The following is a 21,091-nucleotide window of genomic DNA, read 5'->3' as shown; positions in this document are numbered from 1 at the left end:
GATTTATCAAATGTATTTAATGAATATAATTATTGGGTCTTTTAGGTCAAAGTCGCAATTCTAAAATACATCGAGTCTTTGGCCAGACAGATGGATCCAACAGATTTTGTAAACTCAAGTGAGACAAGGCTTGCTGTTTCTAGAATCATAACGTGGACAACAGAACCAAAGAGTTCAGATGTGAGAAAGGTATGTCCAAGAGAACTAAAGCATAAGTACAGACTGTTCCTAAGCATATGGTTTTTTAAAATTCATTTAGAAACTTGTAGAGCACCCCAGCCATTTCTTTTTCTGTGAAAACCAAGCTTTGCTGTTGCCACTAATCTTTCTCTCTCCCACTCTGCCCATTTCCAGAATTAGAATGAAAACCTGATAGGTCCGTGGTTTTCTCAGGCATCTCTTTTATATATTTTGTAATATGAAAGCACCAGTAGCTTAGTGTCTGTTACAAGGACACTATAATAGTTTATAACATGTGATTTGAAGGTAGAATTAGAGATCTGAGGCTAGCTGGATATAGGGTGTCTGATTGTAAAATGTATTTGAAAAGTTTGATAAGATGTTACAAATTCTTGACTTTATGAAAAGCAGAAGAAGCACTAATTGTATGCCATATTTGGAACGTTCTTTCTTTGATTTGGGAAGTGGAGTTTGGTTGGAGTAGAATTCAGATTTTTGAGATACTCAATACCAAGGAATTATTTTTATAGTTGTTGTTATCTTATTGGTTCAAGGAAAATACTTGCTGCTTCTTCTGAAATAAAATTGTGAAAGGCACTGAACACAATAGAGCACAACTTACTTCTCTTATTAGGTAATAGTCTACTTCACAGAAGTGTTATGAATTTTAATTAATACGTGTAAAATGTTTAATTAGTCCCTGACACACTACAGGCATACCACAAGCATGAGTTACTGGGTTGCTGTAGCCGTTATTTTTATTCTCTTCATATCAGTGTAATGGCCACAACTTGGGTTTCTCGTGTAGCTGTGGTTGACTTTTACTTTATATAAAAACTTTGCCTTTCATATTTTTAAAGCCAGATATCTCAGTTCTGCCTTCAGGCCAGAAGTACTCAGTGTTGGTTATTTGAGTATGATCAGGAGCTTGGCATTATTTTCTTCTATAATGTACTCCCTCCACAGTCATCCCCATCTGTTTGGACTTAGGGCAGTTGGAAAATCTGAGTCTAAGCAAGGACAAAGGAAAGATGATCCCAAGCAATAGTTAGCAGTTAAACCCAGCCTAGTAGATGGGGCCCTGTTACCCTTGATAGTCTTCCTTCCGGCACGCTGGCCGGACACTTGCTTAGCGTTCTCAGTGCACACTGAATTGATCATGGAAAGCTTCCTAGAGAGAAAGATATATCCTATGTCATGAATATGGATGAGATTTCCAAAAGTGATGAAGGGGAAGAGCAGTACTCTGTGTTGAGAGGATGAGGTTTGTCTGGGAGCAGTGAGTAGCAGTGAGTAGGTGTTTCTAAAGCAGAGGGTTTTGAGAAGTTGAACATCAGGAGACTGTTTTGTTCATCCTCTGTGGTCAGTACCATATACAGTACCTGTAGGGACATAATAAATATTATGGTTTGGATCTGGGATCTCCTACAAAAGCCCATGTGTTAAAGACTTGGTCCTCACCTTGGCACTGTTGGGTGGTGGTGGAACCTTTAAGAGGTGGACCTAGGGGAAGGAAGTTAGGGCAAGGGGGCAGCGTACGCTTGGGTGGGATACTAGAACCCTGCCCATTCTCTGTTTCTTTGCTTCCTGGTTACCATGCAGCGAACAGGCCACGTCTACCACACATTCCCACCATGAGACCAAAACAATGGGGCCAAGTGACCATGGACTGAAATCTTGGAAACTGAGGCAGAATTCACAAGAACTTTCATTCTTGTGAGTCATAAGAGATATTTTGTCACCTTGATACAAAGCTGATTAATACAGTAGGAATCTAATAAAATATTATTCAATAAATTAATGATAAACATTGCCAGAGAAAAGATCTCATTTCAAATGACATTTTGAAGCCATCATTTTGAAACCTGTAGTCTTGAAAGTTCTCCCTTATTTGACTCTTACATTAGTTTTCTATTACATCACAACTTACCACAAACCTAATCTCTTGAAACAACATATATTTTGGCCTGCCAGTTTCTGTGGGTCAGGAATCTGCATGTGATCTCAGGGCGCTCTGCCCAGGGTCTCACCAGGGCGAAACCAAGTTGTCCTGAGGTCAGTGATCTCATTAAGGGCTCTATTCTTGGCTGAGTTCAATTTCTCCCACTTTCAGGCCTGAGGGGCCTGATTTCTTTCTGTCAACAAGGGCCATTTGCAACTTCCATAGTTTTCCCACCAGGAAGTTTGCTGCTTCAAAGCCAGCAGGGGAATATTTGCAAAAATAATGGACAGGTTTCCCAAGTTTGATGAAAGCATTAATCTCCATATCTAAGTAGCTCAGCTCCACATGAGAAGGGAAGGGAGAAACTGTCTACACCTGGATATGTCACATGTAATTGTTGAAAGCTAAAGAGAGAATCCTGAAAGCAACTGGAGGGCAGGAAAGCATCATGCCCAAGGTGTCCTCTAAAGATTAACAGCTGATTTCTCATTGCAAACCTTGAGTGACAGAAGAAAATAGGACGGCATTCAAAGTGCTGGAACGGAGAAAACCTGTCAGCCATGAATTTACTGTTCAGCAAAACACATCTTTGAAAGTGAAGGAAAACGTTAAAACCAACAGGAGAATCTCTCTCACTTTGAATGTCTAACGTTTTCAGGCTCTCCTGATCAAGTCAGGGCTACCCAACACCCTCTCCCCTTTGATTAACTCACAGTCAGCTGCCAATTAGGGACTTTAAATATATCTGCAAAGTCCCTCCTGCCACATAACAAGAAGAGGCATATCTGTCATATTCACAAGTCCCATTTACTGTAGCGGAGGGGATTATGCAGGGTGCATACACATTTTTGCCTACCAAGACTTCAGTATCTTTCAGTGGCAGGAATCCATAGTTAATTGGTAATTCCTTGGCTCTTATTTAAGTAGGGAGATTTTCACAGCTCTGTACAAATTGTATAGGGCAGTTCAGCTTGCTTAGCAGATGCATCTCTGTATTCTGGGCACCCTCTGGTTTTTTATTTATCATTTTATCTTTGAAGATGTTCACTTGTTTAGCTTTCTGTTGTCAGGACTGACTACTAAAGCCTTGTTATTTGATTCAAATAAGGATGTTGTTCAAATATAGATTCTTTTGCCTCATAAACTACTCAGCCACATAGTACACTGTAGGGCAGTACATTTTAGTCCTTCTTAGAGATAGATTCACTGTTATTTCAGTGCCTTGTTTTAAGGTACCATCCACCAGACATTTGTAAATATGGTTGCTGTTGTAAGTGATGTGGCTGCTTTATACAAAGGTATTTGAAGCATTGTCTGAATGGATGTAGTGCCTAAGTAAATTTTTTTTTTGGTACCGGGAATCGAACTTGGGTCCTTGTACTTGTGAGGCAGGCAGCAGAACCACTGAGCTAAATCCCCAGCCCATAAGTAAATTAAAATACATAGACATTATGACATAGCTTATATCAGTCTTCTCTAAGACCTGAAATATTGTTTTAAAACTTTAAAAAGTATAGCTGGTATCATTCTCATCTAGATGAATGAATGCGCTAAAGTTAAGATAAATGTCTATTTTGAACAGTACTTTGAGGTTTATTTTCAATGTTTAACAGTACTGAGATTACCTTCTAACTAGAAGAAGCCTTTCTTCTGAAATCTATACAATAAATTCTTATGGATGAGGGGATGTTAATTTTATGCAAATAATATCTGAAGTGTTTGCTATCAGCATGTCATTATACTGTTTATTTTCTTTTTGGTTTATTTGAGACAGGGTCTCACTGATAATTCAGGCTGGCCTTGAATTCTCTATGTAGCCCAAGGCTGGCCTTGAACTCCCAGCAATCCTCCTGCCTCAGCCTCTCAAGTGGTGGGATTACAGGCGTGTACCACCACACACACAACTACTGTTTATTTTCTAAATACTAGAAGAAACCTTCAATCTGAAATCTATACAGTAAACCCTTACGACCCATCTCTGGGAATATGAATTTTATGCAAGTAATAGTTGAGTTTGCACACAACATAATTCGTTCTTCAGATCTTATTTGTGAAAGTACTCTTGAAGCATTTTAAACTGATGTAAGTTGATACAACTCAGATTCACTGACTTTGGCATTTTTAGTAATTTTTTTGTTCCCTCTTAGCTCAGTACTTTAGGATGTTTCACACTATAGAGGGAAAGGTGGGGTTTTTTCCATTAAGTTTATTGGTACATTTTGGGTATACAATACAGTTACATTCATCATTGGGATGTTGTACCTTTACATGATGTATCTTGGTTCTTATTTTTTCCCCATTCTCCTGCCCTCCCTTCACCCCCTCCACCCGTCCCTATTTACAAAAAGACTTTGTTTCCATTCTTTTCCTTTTCTCATATTTTTTTCTTTTCCCTTCTTTTCTTTCCCCTACCCCTCCCACTTGCCCTACTCCTTAGACCTTTCCTTCTTATTTCACAATACCAATTACACATTGTGATCCTTATTTACACTTTTAGTTTTTCACACCAGAGAAACTGTTCGGTGTTTACACATGTGTGTTCTATTTATGTCACTTAAGAGTATGGCCTCAGTGTGCATCCACATAGCTATAAATGTCTCTTGTTTCTCGTTCTTTGTGGCTGAGTAATACTCCATTTTATTAAAAAAAAAAACCCACATCTTCTTTATCCAGTCTCCAGTTGATGGGCAATTGGGCTGTTTCCAAGTTTTAGCTATTACAAACTGTGCCACTATAAACATGGGTGAGCATATAAAGGTTTTTTGTTTGTTTGTTTTGGTACCAGGGATCCAATATATAAAGATGTTTTTTAAAGATGTTTTAAAAACCAAAACATAAACCAGTCACTAATGAGGCATGAGGCATGCTTATAAGACTGAGACAGGTTTGGATTCATTTTTTTAAGAGTGGGAGTTCTGAGTAGTTGTGAGTAAACTCTGCAGAGGTCCGTTCAAGTTTTCTCAATGCATCATGTTTGATTTAGGATAATAGGATTTATTACCCATAAAAAGAAAGTGGATTCTAGTGTTTGGCCTCCCTTTGACTTCTGCGTCTGTTGTTTGAGCAAGTCATTTAATCTCCAACTTCTTTGTTATCTGCAGAATGGGAATGGGATTATTTGCCTCGGGTACTATTAGCAAGATTACAGTAAAGTGTATCAAAATATAAATAAATAAGTCTTAATATGCTATTGCAGCTCCTCCTGTTGTTGAGTTTTTTTGTTGTTACTATTGTTGCTTATGAAACTGAAATACCAGATTGTTGTCCGCATTTAGGAAGCCATATGATCTATCAAAGGAAGTGCAGTAATGGCAGTAGAAATTTTAATTTTGTGTTTATATTTTAGGATTCAAAATGCCTCTATGTTTGCTTATCTTCTGTTTTGGTGTCCATTCAATGGGTTGGCAGGAATCTTCCATAGTTATTTGGTAATTCCGTAGCCCTCAAATGTCATTTTAAGAAATGTGGGAATGGCAGCACGACAAAGAAACCTAGGACATAAAGCAATGCTGTTGGCTGCAGCAGGGAAAGATATAAATGGGCTTAAAAGGGTGAAATTTCTACATAACTTTTTTAAAAATCTCTTGTTTCTAGGGGCAGTATGGCCTAAACTAAAAGTTAAGTGCTCTATCACCAAATACGATTTGAATTTCAACTATGACTGTAGTCCCTTTGAAGGCTCATCTTGATCTTTGATCATCTGTCTGATCGTGTAGAGCAAGAATATTTCTGCTTCCAGGGAGGGCTCTAATTACTGAGTAAAGGACCTATCAAATGATCGAGAGTTCTTGGGTTCTCATTCCTACCTTTGGATTTTGTGTGTGTCAGTGATTTTATATAAGAAGACATATATTCTTTCAGCTGACAGACAGCATTGGCCTTGGCTAAGCACTTGCTGCTTCTCTCTGACCCAGTCCTCCCCTCTCCTGTTGCCAGTCCCCGCTTCAGCGTAGTCGAATAGGTGAGGATGTCCCCACTAGGTCAGCTCCCACCTGCTCTGGGCCTGGAGAAGGCAACTTGGAAGAAAATTGTAAACAGGTAGAATGGAAACTGTCTACTAATTTCAAGCAATGTACCTCACTGTTTGCATTTTGGATTATTAATACCAGTTACCCTTTGGAAGACACTGGCAAGAATTTGAAGAGGCCTGGAATTACTATAATATTGTGTGAGCATGTGTGTGCCTGTGTCAGTGTTGGTGTTATGGTATGTTTCATAATTATCCACCTTCCAGTGGAATAGTCATGTTTAGTATAGATCTCTCTCATGTTTTCATGGAAAAGTGAAAAGGAGAGGTACAAAATGAAAATATCTAAAGGTTTCAAAACACCTTCTCTTTGATGATTCTGTGAAGCAATTTTAATGGCAGCCTCTGAATAGAGTAGTAAGATTTGTTTAGTAAATTAGAAAACTCTTTGTCTTCCTCCCAAATTAACATCAACACTGAAGCATTTGTCAGAGCTATAGTAATATTCCTGTTTTCTAGGAAGAATTTCTTTGTGCTTAAAGCAAGGCTATTGCTGTCCCTGTGTTATCTCATCAGACAGTACTAGTGACATTTTTATTCTACTCTCCCACCCTCAAATTCTTCTATTAGGGTGTAAAAAATAATCTCCTTTTGAATTGATCCAGTTGCCATTTGACCCTTAACTTCCCCTAGAGTTGTTCCTTATCAAAAGTCCACACCACGGGCCAGGGATTTAGCTCAGAGACACAGCTCCTGCCTCACAAGTGTAAGGTCCTGAGTTCGATCCCTGGTACCAAAAGAAAGAAAAAGAAAAAGTCAGCTGCACTCCAAACTTCTTGTTTGCCTGCTTCATGGGCACGCCTGGGTGGAGACGGCAGCACAGAGATACAGACAGAACAGTAGCATACTCCATATTGTGAGTTGTTAGTGAGCATAACCTGTGCCCCAGGCTTTTCTGAAATGCATCTCTCCAAAAAGCTTCATATTGGGAATTCTGTTAATGGGACTGTACTGATGGTAATGATAGGTATAACCCAGCTTTTCTCCTTGCTCAGAGTCCATGGTTTTGATTTCTCATTAACTAAGAGGGTCCTAGATGAGATGTTTTAGAACTATAACAGTCTCATTCCTTGTGAAGCTCTAATGTAAAATTCTTTAAGAACATACTTAAATGAAACTTTCAATTTCTGGAGACTCGATCTCATTAGGAGAATATTATACTTCAAAAGCAGTTTTAGGCCAAAGAGTGAACCTGACAAACTATATAAAATTACTTATGCTTTAAATTTTGGAAAATTTAAAAACAAATCATTTATTCGTGTAAAATACACACATGCACGCATACACAAATACAAACACATCTGTCCACCTAGTTACAGATTCAGAATTCCATGTGTTTTTGTTTGACTTTTTTAAAATTTAAAGTCAACTTTGAGATTTTTTAGAAAAGGCTATGGAGTGCACTTTCTTCTCCTCCATGGGTATATGGCATTAATGTTACGTACTCATGACTTTGCACCATTTCCAGGTCTGCTGTGTTGTAGCCTTCCTGATCCTAAAAGATTCTACTGATTTGTTTATAATTTGCTTCATGAAAAACTTCAGGTTAGTGTGCAACATTAGGTAACATCATTCTGAGAATAAATATGGCCTCTCAAAGATAGTGGCACATTACACACAAAAATATACTGTTCAAGAATGCCAGGGTAATTTTTATCATTTTCAAATGCCAATCCACAGAACCTAAGTGCCTGTCCTTTCTTATTACATTGACAACATGGATATTTTTCCCTGCTAACATTCTAGTCCGCTGCTTTCTTTCTCTTGTAGTGCAGCTTTTCCTGCATGAGTTTTTTTTCTAATATCTAATGACCTTTTTTTTAAAACACATAGGTTTCTTTGCATGCTTTTTTGGAATATGTTCTATACAGTAATACAAACCATGCTAATAGTACATTAAGTTGGTTATGAAATAGAATCCTTCAGATGATTTGTCAAAAGTGTTTCAATAATGAAATACAGAAAAATATATTTTAATGCAATCAATGATAGCACTTTTGCCTGTGTGATAAAAGTATGCTGGCCACTTGTGATTTAATTTGGGTGGAAAGGCTATTACTGACTATATTTGGAGAGCAAGGAAAAAATAATATGCTTTTTCCCAGGGCTTTGCTTTATAGAATGTTTTTGAATGTTGAAAAGTAATTTTTAATTCCATAAAGAACATTAGTATACCAATACTTTTCAGCTTGGGTCTTTGATTTTTTTTTTTTCCCTTCTCCAGGCACTAAAATAGTGTATTTGTTCTACTAGGCCTAGAATTGATTTTAACATTGTAAAAGCTTTGAGATATTTTCTGGCATTTATTTCCAAAGAATTTCTCAGCAAGCACATTTTTATGTAATATTCCATGTCATGGAAAAAAGATTTCAAGTATTTACTGCAATCTTAAAAATTAATCTGAATAGACTATACTTTAAGTAAAAATGAAGAAGAAATTATTGTATTCACACAGTTTTTCTTAATGTCTTTACCTTTCTCTTAACCTTTAGAAAATAATAAAAAATGCCAATTGGACGAGATCAGGCGCATTCAGGGTGGTGTGGCCGTAGACAGAAATGCCAATTGGTATTTACCAAAATTTTCTTTTGGCTCAGCTCCTATAAATCAAAATCCTTGTACAGTAATTAATTCCACAGGCCTTGCTTTTTAAGCACAGATTGCCTGCTCTTAAGGCGGTACCGTAGCAAGCACATTGCCTTCTGGAAAGCCTCGCCTCACTTGGCTGCCCTTCTTTCAGCTAATTGCTTTCCCCACCTGCTGCCACCCTCACAAGTGCTCATGCAGTGTGTTGTCTCACTAAAGAAAAGAGGGCAGAAGGAGAAGGTTTTAATGTATACCATCTGATGGCCAGTTTGCTTCCCAAAAGTCTCTTCTTGGTTCATTGGCATAAAAGTAGGAGGGTGCCATCAAAGTTGGATGGTATAGACTTTAATTTTTTAAGTATTTTTCAGTTGAGAAGAGTGAAGTTGAGGTGAAGAAGGTTTTGGGGAGCTTGAATAGAAACTTCTTTCCAGGCTGCACTAGGAACCCTATCCAGCTCTGACTTCTTAGAGTGGCAACAACTTAATCTTTTTATAGTTTTTTCATTTACCAATTTATCAACTTTCTACTGCCAGACAAGGGAACATTACAGGAATTTATTAATGTGCTATGGAAATCCAAAGCTACAGCATTAAAACGGATCCAGGTTTATTTTTCCAAATGAAATTGGACATTTTTAGCTCTGGTATTTCCCCCAGATTTTACTTATTTAAAAAATGTTTACTTTTAAAAACATTCATGAACATTTTGACCAAAATGTGTTGTTGTACATCACATAAATTAATCATTGTTTCTTTCTCTAGGCAGCACAGATTGTGCTGATTTCTCTGTTTGAACTGAACACCCCTGAATTTACCATGTTACTTGGTGCCTTGCCGAAAACATTTCAGGATGGTGCCACCAAACTCCTGCATAACCACCTCAAGAACGCTAGTAACACCAGTGTGGTGAGTTCGAGCTCGTGCTGATAGTGACCTCAGTGTGTCCCTTATTTAGACTCCAGCTAATAGGCCAGCCAGCTCCCTTGTTACCAGTTAGCAGACTGGGAGCATCTCAGGTCAGGAGCTGTCTTAGCCTGACAGCATCCCCATGGATAAATGAGCCTGGTATTTTATATGGCCTTTTTCATACAGTAGGTTGTTCAGTCAGTTAAATTTTTACTAATATTTTGTCATTATTCACTCATCATTGAGTCCATCTTTTTAATACTGTAAATATGCAAATACTCGATTATGTCAGTCATTGTAGCATGGCTGACATTGTCATTCAACTCTAGGAATGTCTGTGTGACAGTTGTCCACGTTTGGTTTACATGCTCATAAAATGGACCTTACAATTCCAAGGAGGGAGAAATGAAAAGGCATCGTGGGCAGAGTCTACCCATTTGTTTACATGTGGGATAAAAGACCCAGGGAAGAGGGGAGTTGCATTCTGTAGAAAACTTAAATAATGGGGCCTACTCTGCCTTTACCCCAGGGATCTCCAAGCAATACGATTGGCCGGACGCCCTCCCGACACCCCAGCAGTAGGACTAGCCCTCTGACCTCACCCACCAACTGTTCCCACGGTGGGCTATCTCCAAGGTAAGCTCACTTCCACAGAAATGTAGAAACTGAAGCTTCCCAGTGTGCAGCCTGTTTCTAGATTTTTAAACTCAGCTTAGTACCAGTGAGTAATATGGCTTCTAGTCCTCACTCCAGTTATAACTAATTCTTGGACAAAATAGTTAACTCATATAGTAAAACGGAGCAGTTTCTAAACACTCTCTAGTATCTTCTAAGTTTCAAAATGAGAAGTCACATTTTTGCATAAAGTCCATGAAAGAACTCATTATCTGTTCTCCAAGTGGTGGGAGAACCTGAAGATATTAATCATCTGCTAAACTCTGTATAGTGAGTCTGCACCAAGTCTTGAGTAATTTTCCAACCAACTAGCCATTCCAAGTACAGTAGCTCTTACATTTGATGCAGAATTCTGCTTTGGAGGACTGTAATTTAGAATTTCAGGATTAAATTAGGTCAGCATATTCAGACTCTTGTTGTACCATGCAACACTGACCTTAAAGAATCTGAGCAGTGACCTCAGAAGAGAAAATGCTAGCTGGGCATGGTGGCACATGCCTGTAATCCCAGCACTTGAGAGGCTGAGACAGGAGGATGGCTAAGAGTTCAAGGCCAGCCTGAACTATGTAACAAGACCCTGTCTCAAAATAATAAGAGAAAATGCTTTGTCTCAGGTAATTTAGAATAGCCCTCCCTCTAGTCAGAGTCTTTAGAGTCTACATAGTGACTCCCTCATGGGGGTGGAGTCACTCCCAGCCCTATTCCTGGAGTAGTGGCCATACAGGCCAGAATAGGCTGTGTTTTGTCTACAAGAAGTCCAGATCTTTGGGTGTACTAACAATGACAACCAGGAAGTTTTTGTCCTGTGGGTTGCTGACACCAAGCTTTTAAAATGAAATGAAAATATTGCAGGAAAGCCATATTCCCTTTAAGGGTTTACCTCTTTACTTGGAAGATAACAAAACATAAGTGCTTTTAAATTTAGATTTTTAAGTTGTCTGGGGTCTTATTCCTTCCTTACCACCAAAGTTCTGTTAGGTTCCTTATTTATCCTGAATATATTGTGAAACATACCAAATTCATATCTTCTATTATATTTTTCTCTTAGTGAAACAAATTTATTGTTCCTATTCCCTTGTGTGCATTTGGATAGATGTCCCCCTGTCCCTTGAAGTATGATGCTATGTCTCTGGATTTGGTCTGTATTTATGACTTTAACAGGCTGTTATAAGTAGAAATTGAGACCAGAAATCACTGAAACTGGCTTTGACTATCCCCATAGGTGACTAGGATTTGGCCAACTTTTTTTTTTAATGCTAAAATCTATATTTAAAGTGTATAGTTTGTCTTAGATGACCAGGATTTTGATTACAAAATGTTATGGAAAACTGATATTCTCTAGAGCTTGTTGCCTTTGTCTAGGTGTGGTATTTCTGCAATATTAACTGGAAAATTGATTCTTCCATACACAGCTCATAACATCTTTTAGTTATTGCATCGGCTGGCACGTTTTTTAGGAAATAAGCAAAAAGTATTTTATTCTGTGGTCTAATAATCTAGGGTAAAAAATTGACAGGGGCTGCTAGCACATTTTGTCCATCAAAGAACTGGGTAGAAATTAATCTTCATAGATCCTCCACATCATTAAAAATTTTAATTTGTTTTTCCAGGTCACCATTCCTTCTTAATTAGCCTCATCTTAATTTTTACTCTTAGGATTACAGATTAGTAGAAGAAATGAAGAGATTCACTTTCAGTATTAGAAAATCCAAGTGTGCCTACATATTTTCTTATGGACAAATTCTTCTTTAGGGAATTATTTCATTATGTAGGTTCTTTCTTTAAAAAAAAATGCCCACATTCAGTGCTGAATAACCGTCAATTTTAGCTCAATAAGAAAAATGATTTTTCACACACAAAAAATTGCCCAGTGGTGGGGAAAACTGCTTTGCATTGTCATGTCACTGTAAGTAGACAGGCTACATGCTTCCTAACAGTAAAGTTGTAAGAGAAATGAATTCTTACACTCAACTGGGGAATTAACATTTACCACATTCTACAGAGGTGACAAGTCTACAGTACACAGTCTCAGCAGTTTTTCTGAATATTTCTTGAGATATGCTCATGCAATAATAGCCTTTTATTCTTATGAGGGAAGACTGTTGCCAATTACTTGTTTTTAAACTAATTTTGAGTATCCAAGTGAGTAAGGTTGTTTTGTTTTTGTCTTCATATTCTGCATTTGGATCATGGTAATAATAAAGAATTATTCCCAAATGGCAACTAAATCTAATTTGATAGATTTTTTTTTTTTAAATCAATAATGGGGCTGGGGATTTAGCTCAGTGGTGCTTTTGCCTGCCTCGCAAGCATAAGGTCCCGAGTACGATCCCCGGAACCAAAAATAAAAAATCAATAAAAAATGAAGAAATCACTTTTATCAGTATAATAATCAAAGATGTCAGCATGGCAACCCATTAATCAATATTTCTCTGTGAGAAAAGAATGACTGCCTATTACCAACTAATAAAGTACTACTTGGTATATGGATAGATTTATAAACTACAGTTCTTTCACTGTTGAGCACATATTTATATTGTAGCCCATTTTGCCCAATAATGTTAAGGTAAATGAAAAACAGAGTTATGGGCAATTTCAGAAATTATCTGAAGTTCATTTCCATTGAGGAAACAAAGGTCTGCCTTATACTCTTGGCAAACATGTTGCCAAGCAGAATGGGACCACATAGCTTACCAGTAGGTCCCCTGGCAACAGAAAGTAGTTTTAGGTGGACTTCACATTCCTTCCATCAGAAAGCCAGCCATGGTGGTACATGCCTGTAAGCCCAACACTCAGGAGGCTGAGATAGGAATATCACCACAAGTTCAAGATGAGCCTGGGCTACATAGTAAGTTCAAGGCCAGCCTGGGATACATACCAAGACCCTGTCTCCAAAAAAAGTAAAATAAAATAAAATATATTCTACCCATCAGCGACTCCAGAATGTGTAGAACCAAAGCAGGAGCTAATGAAGAAACACAGTTAGCTGTGAGTGTGTCTGCTTGTTCCTCACCCGTCAGCAAATCCCCAGCTTGAGATGTTGCTGCATTCTTCTTGAGCCCCCACCCTAACCCATTGTGTGATTGGAGAGAGAGGGTTTCCAAGCCCTCTGCTGCAATGACCCCCTCACCTTATTCCTTACAAAATGGTGGTGTCACAGTGCTCGGGTTGGGAAGGAGCCACAAGCAGAAGCACCTGCTCTTACAACTCCACTGGTGGCAGCAGGGCTGCTCCCTAGGAGCCAGGATGATAGTGTGGACTCTGCCCCAGGTTCTTTCTGCAGCCATCTCAGCTCCTGCTTCCTAGTCTCTTTTCTATCCTTTTAAACACAACGGTGTTAGAGCTTTCTATCCCGGACCCTGCGTGCCTGGGCCAGCTAGTGACATTTGTGAGACGAAGATGAACACTCACATGCCTGGGTGAATGTAAGTGTTCATATCAAGTGCTGTAAGTAGAAGAATTCGATTTTTGGCCCCTCCCCCTAGTGGACCAGCAGAGACTTGCTGCCCCAGCCCAGCAGGGGTGCTGCTGTTCTTGCAGAAAATTGCTGGTCTCTGAACACTGCCTCACTGGGCCTCAGCTCAGAGAGCGCCTCGCCCCCACCAGGGTCCCCTGGTTAGCATGGCCTGGTCTCTGAGTATCCCTGCTGCGGTCCCTCTCTTCCCTTAAAGTCAAGGCCCCATTGTCTTCTTTAGAGAATGACTAAAGAACTAGCTGAAACAGAACATCCAGGCTTGTATGTAAGCGCTTACAACGTCCTTCCTGACACAGGCAAGCAGGCAGACACATACACTCTCAGGTATGCACACACACACACACACACACCCTCACACACCTGCACAAATGCTCACCCCTAGACACACTAGCAGTCTCACATGATTTTTAAGTAGTAAATGCAGCCCATATTTGAGAGAGAAAAGAATGAAGCAGTCGCACTGAGGACCAAACTGTAAAATGAAATGTGTTCTTTTTCTCTGTGTGGTGAAGTGCTAATTTTGCTCCGGTTAATTTTGATAGAACTTTGTCAAGGACAAAGGAGACTGGAAGACACTTAGAGCACAGCGTCTTTCTCGTCCCCTCCCCTTTGCCTGCTGTGTTTCTGTCTCTGATTTTCCTCTTCTGATCACTGCAGTCGGTTGTGGGGTTGGAGTGCCGATGGGTTATCGAAGCACCCACCTCCCTTTTCTCAGCCTAACTCCATTCCCACCGCTCCCTCCCACAAGACTCTCAGGCGCTCTTACTCTCCCAGGTAACAAGCTACCTGTCACCCTTGTCTGAGGTGTCACAATATTATTATATTTCCAAGGTCGTCTCAGGTCTCTGGGAAAGCCTCTCAGCTCCTCCAATGTGGTCCCTGCTTCACCTTAGCCTCACAGGAGTAGAGCCTTGGTGAGAAGTGTGAGCCACTGCTTAATCTTGGCTGAGTCTCATGAGCCCAGCTGCTGCTGCATCACAGGGACAATGACCCTCTCCCCTAACCAGACTCATCCCCGCCTGCTCTCATGAGCCTTTGGCCCAGTGCAGCACTGAGCTTCCACAAGGAGCTCGGTGACTGAGGACTCAGGAGGTGACAGTGGGAGTGGTCTCCTTAGCATGCTTCTCAGGTGCAGAGACATTCCACTAAGGGGAGGCGACACCCATGTTGTCCCAAGTGCACGTGCTGCTGGCAGCCCTGCTATTGCTACATCACTTCCTTCCTTACATACTGTCACGGGTGATAGTCTGAGCATGCAGATCAGACAGGAGACGTAAGAGCGCTGTTGCACTTGAGAGAGCTCCCTCACCTCCAGCAGGAGAGCTCCTCTCAAGTCCCTGCTGTTGGTGCTACGTGAGACTCACTGACACTGGTGACTGTGGCAGTGTTAGCATCCCGAGGTTTAGATCCTGCATGTCCATGTAGGTTGTGAGGCCTGTTTGGGCTTTCTTGGGGGCACAGAGCAGAGCGTTGGGCAGTCCAGCTGTCCTGAACTTTTTAAGGGGATTTCTTGTTCTTTGTGATAGGATAAGGTCCAAAAACAGAGCAGTCTTTTACCTTGGAAATACTTCATAGATAGCTTTTGCACGTACTTTTGTATCCTAGGGAAGTTGAAAACTATACTAAACAAATCAGCTGTATACTTTAACATCTTTCTTTTGAAGAAGCTCTTACAGCTCCGAAAGTTACTTCCAAAGTACACAGAGAACTCTGGTGAATGTTTCTGGATACATAAAATTAGGGCAAGCAGATAAGAATGCTGCTGTCTTTAATGTTAACAAAGCATGGTAGGGGTTTTTTGGTGCTTTGTTTTTTGTTTTTTCCCTCCACTACTGAGATGTGAACCCACGGCCTTTACACTAAGCCATATCTAGCCCTTTTTTATTTTTTTACTTTGACACAGGTTCTTACTAAGTCGCTAAGTTGGCAAGCTGGGCTCAAACTTGTGATCCTCCTGCCTGAGCTTCCAGAGTGTTAGGATTACAGATGTGTGCCACCATGCCTGGCACTATTTTTTCTTAAGGTTAACCTTGCCTCAGATTGCAGATGGTTTACTGACTATGAATCTCTCAGTGTACGCATTGCCTTACCCGACTTCATACACACCACACCTCACCCCCACCGGTCTCCCCACCTGGTCATAATGCTGCTCTCCAGAGGACAGTGCCTTCCCAGAATCCTCTTTCCCATATCACATAGGAACAATGCCGAGCTGACTCATTAGTGGATAATACTTCATACGTACTCACAGCTCTGCTAAACATCAGGGGGAGAGAGCTGACTGAAGACTTTATGTTTAGGAAACTAGGAGGGAATCTATTTGTTTCATCAATTTCATAACAGAGCAGTTACCCTTCTCCAAGGTCATCTCATACCAGTGTCCTTTCGCTACAAAATGAAAAGAGAGCCTCAGAATGCAGTCTTCCTCTCCCCAGTCTCTTTTTGGGCCCACCCACCATCCTGTTCTCTGTACGGCAGGCCCAGGGTTGAATTCGGCTGTAGCACTAAGTGACCCCTGACCTTAGGTCAGTGACTGTTGACTGATTAACTCTTTCTAATCTAAAGAACCCTCTGGGGTCTAATCAGTGTTTACAGGAGATCAGGACCTAGCCTTTACCCCCAAAGATTATGTCCCACGATTGTCCAGAGCTGGAACGAGTCAGGCTGTGGTGTAGGAGGCAGATGGAGGGTCACCTAATGGAGCCTCCTCCCAGTTAGCCACTGGGCCCCTCCTCCTGCTCCCTGTGCACTGCTCATCAGGACACAAGATGGTGTGTGTGGCCACTCCCCGGTGAGGACCTTCATGGAAAGTTTCTCTTTCCCTATAAAGTGAACACTCACAAGTGCTTTGAAAAAAAGACAAACCAAGAATTTAGAAACAGCAAAGATAATCACTAATCCATTTCCTGCTAGGGAAGCAGTTACGTCTCTCACCTGGAGCTCCTAGTTTCAGCTTCATACCAAGGAGATACTTCAGAGCTCACACTCAGGATCCTGTAAGGAGGCACCTCCGGTTTTCCTGCATGCACATGCTGCTCTTGATCTGGAAGGTGGAATTGGTTTATCCATTGAAACTGAGAAGGAGGAACATTAACAGGCAGAATCCTTTAATTTACCTTCAAAAGAGGCTGTTGTAATGAAAAAGTTAATTGAACTGAAATGAAATATTTTTAGAAAGTTCAGGTTGAGAATCATGAGATGAATTATCTGAAAGTCAACATTTTCTGAAGCGACACATGGAAAATAATATTGTGACATCCCTTAACAAACTGAACGTTCTGCTAGACCTCCTCTTGTCCATTCATCATTCTTTCAGTTTTTTGATTTTGCTTTTTCTTTTGCATGGGCTATGCTGTTATTTTTAGTTCTCGTGATTCACAGTATTTTGAGGCATTTTTTTACATCTTATATTTTTTTTTGAGTCATACTGCTCAGTCTCTATATAGAAAAAGAGTATACTGGCCAGGTGTATAACTGCCTTTGTCCCAACATAGGCTGCTATTGCTGTGTTCCTAGGAAAGAGGGGCAGGGCACCTCTGCTCCCCAGCCATGCTTTCTGCATATCCAGAGATGTTGCCTCAGAGACAGCCTTGAGACCTGAAAGGAAGTTGAAATTTTGAATTCTATTCAAGCTTATTATTCTGCCTCCTGTCAGTATATCCATGGAATTTCAGCAGCACATGTACTCAAGGTTCACATTTCTTTTTGTTTGGTGTCAGAGCCAGTCTTTGAGTTGCCATATGCTTTTGTGAACTCTCCAGATATAGTTGGGGTGTGTGCTTTTGTCCATTCATCAGGAAAGAATGGTTCTGTCTGGGCTAATTTTGCAGTCTTAGGCAAAGAACTTCCATCTCTAAGAGTGAGTTCAGGTCTTTGGTGCCTGAAGAACTGAGTCAGCCTTAGAATACACTGGGATAATTGTCCCCTCCACCTAGTAGAGATCTGGCCACCCCAAATAACATCTCTCCAAATCATCTGCCCAAACCTTTTATTTTCTTTCTTTTTTAGGTAAGGGGACAAGTTAGGTAAATGTTAGTTGTTTTTAAGTTATAGGAAATTTGCCTCTAGTGCAGAGCACAGGCTTTGGTTGGTGTCCTTAGGAAGGGTTCCTGATAGTGAGTGCTTAGTCTTTCAATGATTACTCCTGTGAAGGGCAGAAAGTTTGCTTTTCTTTAATCCTTGCTACTGCTGAAAGCTTACTTGCACACAGCCAGTGAGTGATTCCTTGAGCAATGCTCTGTAGTTCAGGACTTTCTGTAAGTTACATTAGGCTAACTCAGCTGATCTTTGCTTGAATACTTTCTTGAAACAAATGGCATATAAACCAAGTTATATTTTTTGTCCTTAGTTGACAGCTACATCATGCTTTGCTTCCTTTTTTCTGGTATCCATCCCATGCTTTTTTTTGATTTTCTCAGTGAGGCACAGTGATGGCTTTCATTCTCAGGATCAGCTGTTAGGATACACGTTTCAGCATCTATAAGGCACTGGTTGACAAACCACATTATACCAGAAGGCTTTTCAGCATAGTTGCCTTATTTTGCGGTTTGCTTACTGTCTCAGAGGACAGCACCTGATATCACTTTTCCATGAGGGACAAATATTTCTTGCCATTAGAAGTGTTTTTATTTTTTTATTTTATTTTATTTTATTTTTTAGTACTGGGGATCAAACTCGGGACCTTGCGCTTGCAAGGCAGGCACTGGAACCACTGAACTAAATTCCCGGCCCAAGAAGTGTTTTTAGATGTCCATCCAGGAATGTGGCTCTCTTTATAAGATTTGCTTTTATAAAGGTCCAAATGAAAGCATCTAGAAGAGGTGAATATTCACAGCAGGCTCCTTCTTGGTTGAATACCATGATTCCCAGGAGTCCTAGGGTGGATCTACAGGGTTGTTGTGGTCTCATATTTTAAAATAGGGCCTTAGTTTTCTGGATTGGATCCTGGCACATATAGCCTAGCCTTGTGAAGTTGTTTGCTTTGCTTCTCAGAAATTTGTTGGTAATGCAAGTTTTATTTCTAAGTGCCTGTTCTTCTTAATTCAAGTTTGTACATTTGAGACACGTAACAACCAAACTACTTTTTTTCCATCTTCAGAATAAGAACATTATTTTTCCACTTTCATTACCTCATGCATTCACTCACCAATTGTCATACCTTTGAGTTTTTACATTCTCATGGTTATTGTTTCCCACTGGTTCTTGGGTGCTGATATAAAATGTTTGAGTCAGATTTGACCAGGAAGATGTATAATTGTTCACTGGTAGTACTATAAGAAAAAAATGTCTCCTTTTCATTCCAAATCACCAAAAGAAATCCCAAAAGTATAATTACGTCTCACTCTGTAAATACTAAGTGACATGTGTGTGCCAATATCCTGATTTTATGCATATACCTCAACTTAAATAAATATTTTTGATCTTTAGCATGCTGGACTATGACACAGAAAATCTAAACTCTGAAGAAATCTATAGTTCTCTACGTGGAGTTACAGAAGCCATTGAAAAGTTTAGTTTCCGAAGCCAGGAGGATCTGAATGAGCCAATTAAACGAGATGGCAAAAAGGACTTTGATATTGTAAGTATCCTCAGGCTAATAGAGAACTAAAGGTCAATTAACTGATTGTTACTGAGTCTTCTGAACACTGATCACAGTGGTGATGGAGGTTCATCACCATTTTGGTCCTTTTATCAGAACAGTATTATTTTTAGAGGCCCAAGGTAATTTTACAAAATTCTAAGAGTAATCCTTAGCTTGTTTTCATATATCGTGGACATGTTTTTGTTTCTATGATGTGATAAAAATGATGACCCTGAACCAGACACTATTTGGGCTCCCTGAGGTCTCCAGTCTCATGGGAAGAAAGGCAGGTACCTGAGTATGAGGTATGGTCAGGGCTCACACCTGTGCGCCTGCAGCCAGGTTTGGTGCTCAGGAAGAATGAGCTATAGAGATGGTGTTGCCCTCTGAGCAGCAGCCTGAATGAAGGTCAGGAGTGTGTCAAATGAAAATCCCTGCCCTCCTAATATTTCTCAATATCAAAAGAAAAAAAAGTTGTGTTGAAAGTCTCAGAAGGGAACTAACCCTGTCCTGTGCTCCAGGTATCTCGGGATGGAGGAGCTGCATCCCCGGCCACCGAGGGCCGGGGTGGCAGTGAAGTGGAAGGAGGAAGGACGGCTCTGGACAACAAGACCTCTCTCCTCAACACCCAGCCCCCACGTGCCTTCCCAGGGCCTCGAGCACGTGACTATAACCCATACCCCTACTCAGACACCATCAACACCTACGATAAGACAGCCCTGAAAGAAGCCATGTTTGATGATGACATGGAGCAACTTCGGGATGGTTTGTGTCTGTTTGGCTGTCCAGTGGGGCCTTCAGTATGCTTTTCTCCATTTAAACCAGCTCTGAGCAAGCTAGTTAAACAGAAATGCCAGGTCTATTCTGAGTAGTCATTTGTCCAGAAACTTCCTGTAGCATCCCTGCTGGGTGCTTAAGAATGGGAAGCCCCAGAAATAGTTGCCCAGGCAGCTGCTGTCTTCTGTGCGCCTGCAGTCCGGTTCTGGAGGCAGGAGGGAAGATGCACAAGGACCTTGGCCTAAGTGGATGGGAGTTGGCAGTGCACACGGGTCCAAGGCGTCCTGGCACAGCATTCTGACGAGCTCTTCCTGGGCTGTGCCACGCTGACTACAATACTATAGCTGGGAGGGAGGGGATCTGGCATCACTGGGCACTTGCCCTACCATGTGCTTGGTGCTGAGCTGAGTGTCATACATATGTCATCATGGTTTCTTTTTTTCTTTTTTTTTTGTACTGGGGATTGATCTCAGGACCTTGTACTTGCAAGGCAGGTGGTAGAACCACTGAGCTAAATCCCCGGCCAAATCTTGGAGATGGAGGGAATTCCTTCCATTTTACAGGTTAAGAAACTAAGAATCAGAAAGGTTAAGTGACTTGTCCAAAATATACCATAGGAACAGAATGGTACAGAGTGGAGCTAGTGTGGGTTTTCTTCTGGTTCCTGTGGTAAGGCTAGTGTCCAGGGCCTAGGAGTGCAGCTCAGTGTTAGAGCACATATTTAGCAAGCACCAGGCCCTGGAATCAACCCCCAGCCCCAAAATACATATAGATAGATAGATAGAGAGATAGATAGATAGATAGATAGATAGATAGATAGATAGATAGAGTCAGTCAGTCAGTCATTAAGTAACCAGTGAGTAAGTATATATTGGTTTGATGGTAGTTTGATCTGGAACTTATTTTTGTCTTTTTCACCTCAGTTGTGTTTAGTTATTATTTT

General features: G+C 40.5%; 1 protein-coding gene across 11 annotated transcripts in view; it reads left to right on the top strand.

Moving 5' to 3' along the window:
• The window catches only part of Clasp1 (cytoplasmic linker associated protein 1), a 260,640-nt gene that overhangs the window by 216,885 nt on the left and 22,664 nt on the right, over positions 1 to 21,091 (top strand). For 10 of the 11 annotated variants that reach the window (XM_087198200.1, XM_087198215.1, XM_087198196.1 and 7 more), the window contains 5 exons: positions 46 to 189; positions 9,497 to 9,640; positions 10,170 to 10,276; positions 19,218 to 19,368; positions 19,893 to 20,136. In XM_087198200.1, the coding sequence (XP_087054326.1) occupies positions 46 to 189; positions 9,497 to 9,640; positions 10,170 to 10,276; positions 19,218 to 19,368; positions 19,893 to 20,136 (790 nt within the window). Of the gene's footprint in view, positions 1 to 45; positions 190 to 6,058; positions 6,161 to 9,496; positions 9,641 to 10,169; positions 10,277 to 14,447; positions 14,565 to 19,217; positions 19,369 to 19,892; positions 20,137 to 21,091 lie in introns of all 11 variants that reach the window. The other variant, XM_087198201.1, reaches the window with a different exon arrangement.

Source organism: Heterocephalus glaber, unplaced genomic scaffold, assembly GCF_053883595.1.
Source record: "Heterocephalus glaber isolate CG9 unplaced genomic scaffold, H.glaber_assembly_v1.0 deba00000347, whole genome shotgun sequence".
Lineage (NCBI taxonomy): Eukaryota > Metazoa > Chordata > Mammalia > Rodentia > Bathyergidae > Heterocephalus > Heterocephalus glaber.
Note: the sequence above shows the minus strand (reverse complement) of the source record. Positions and strands in the feature narration are given on the sequence as shown.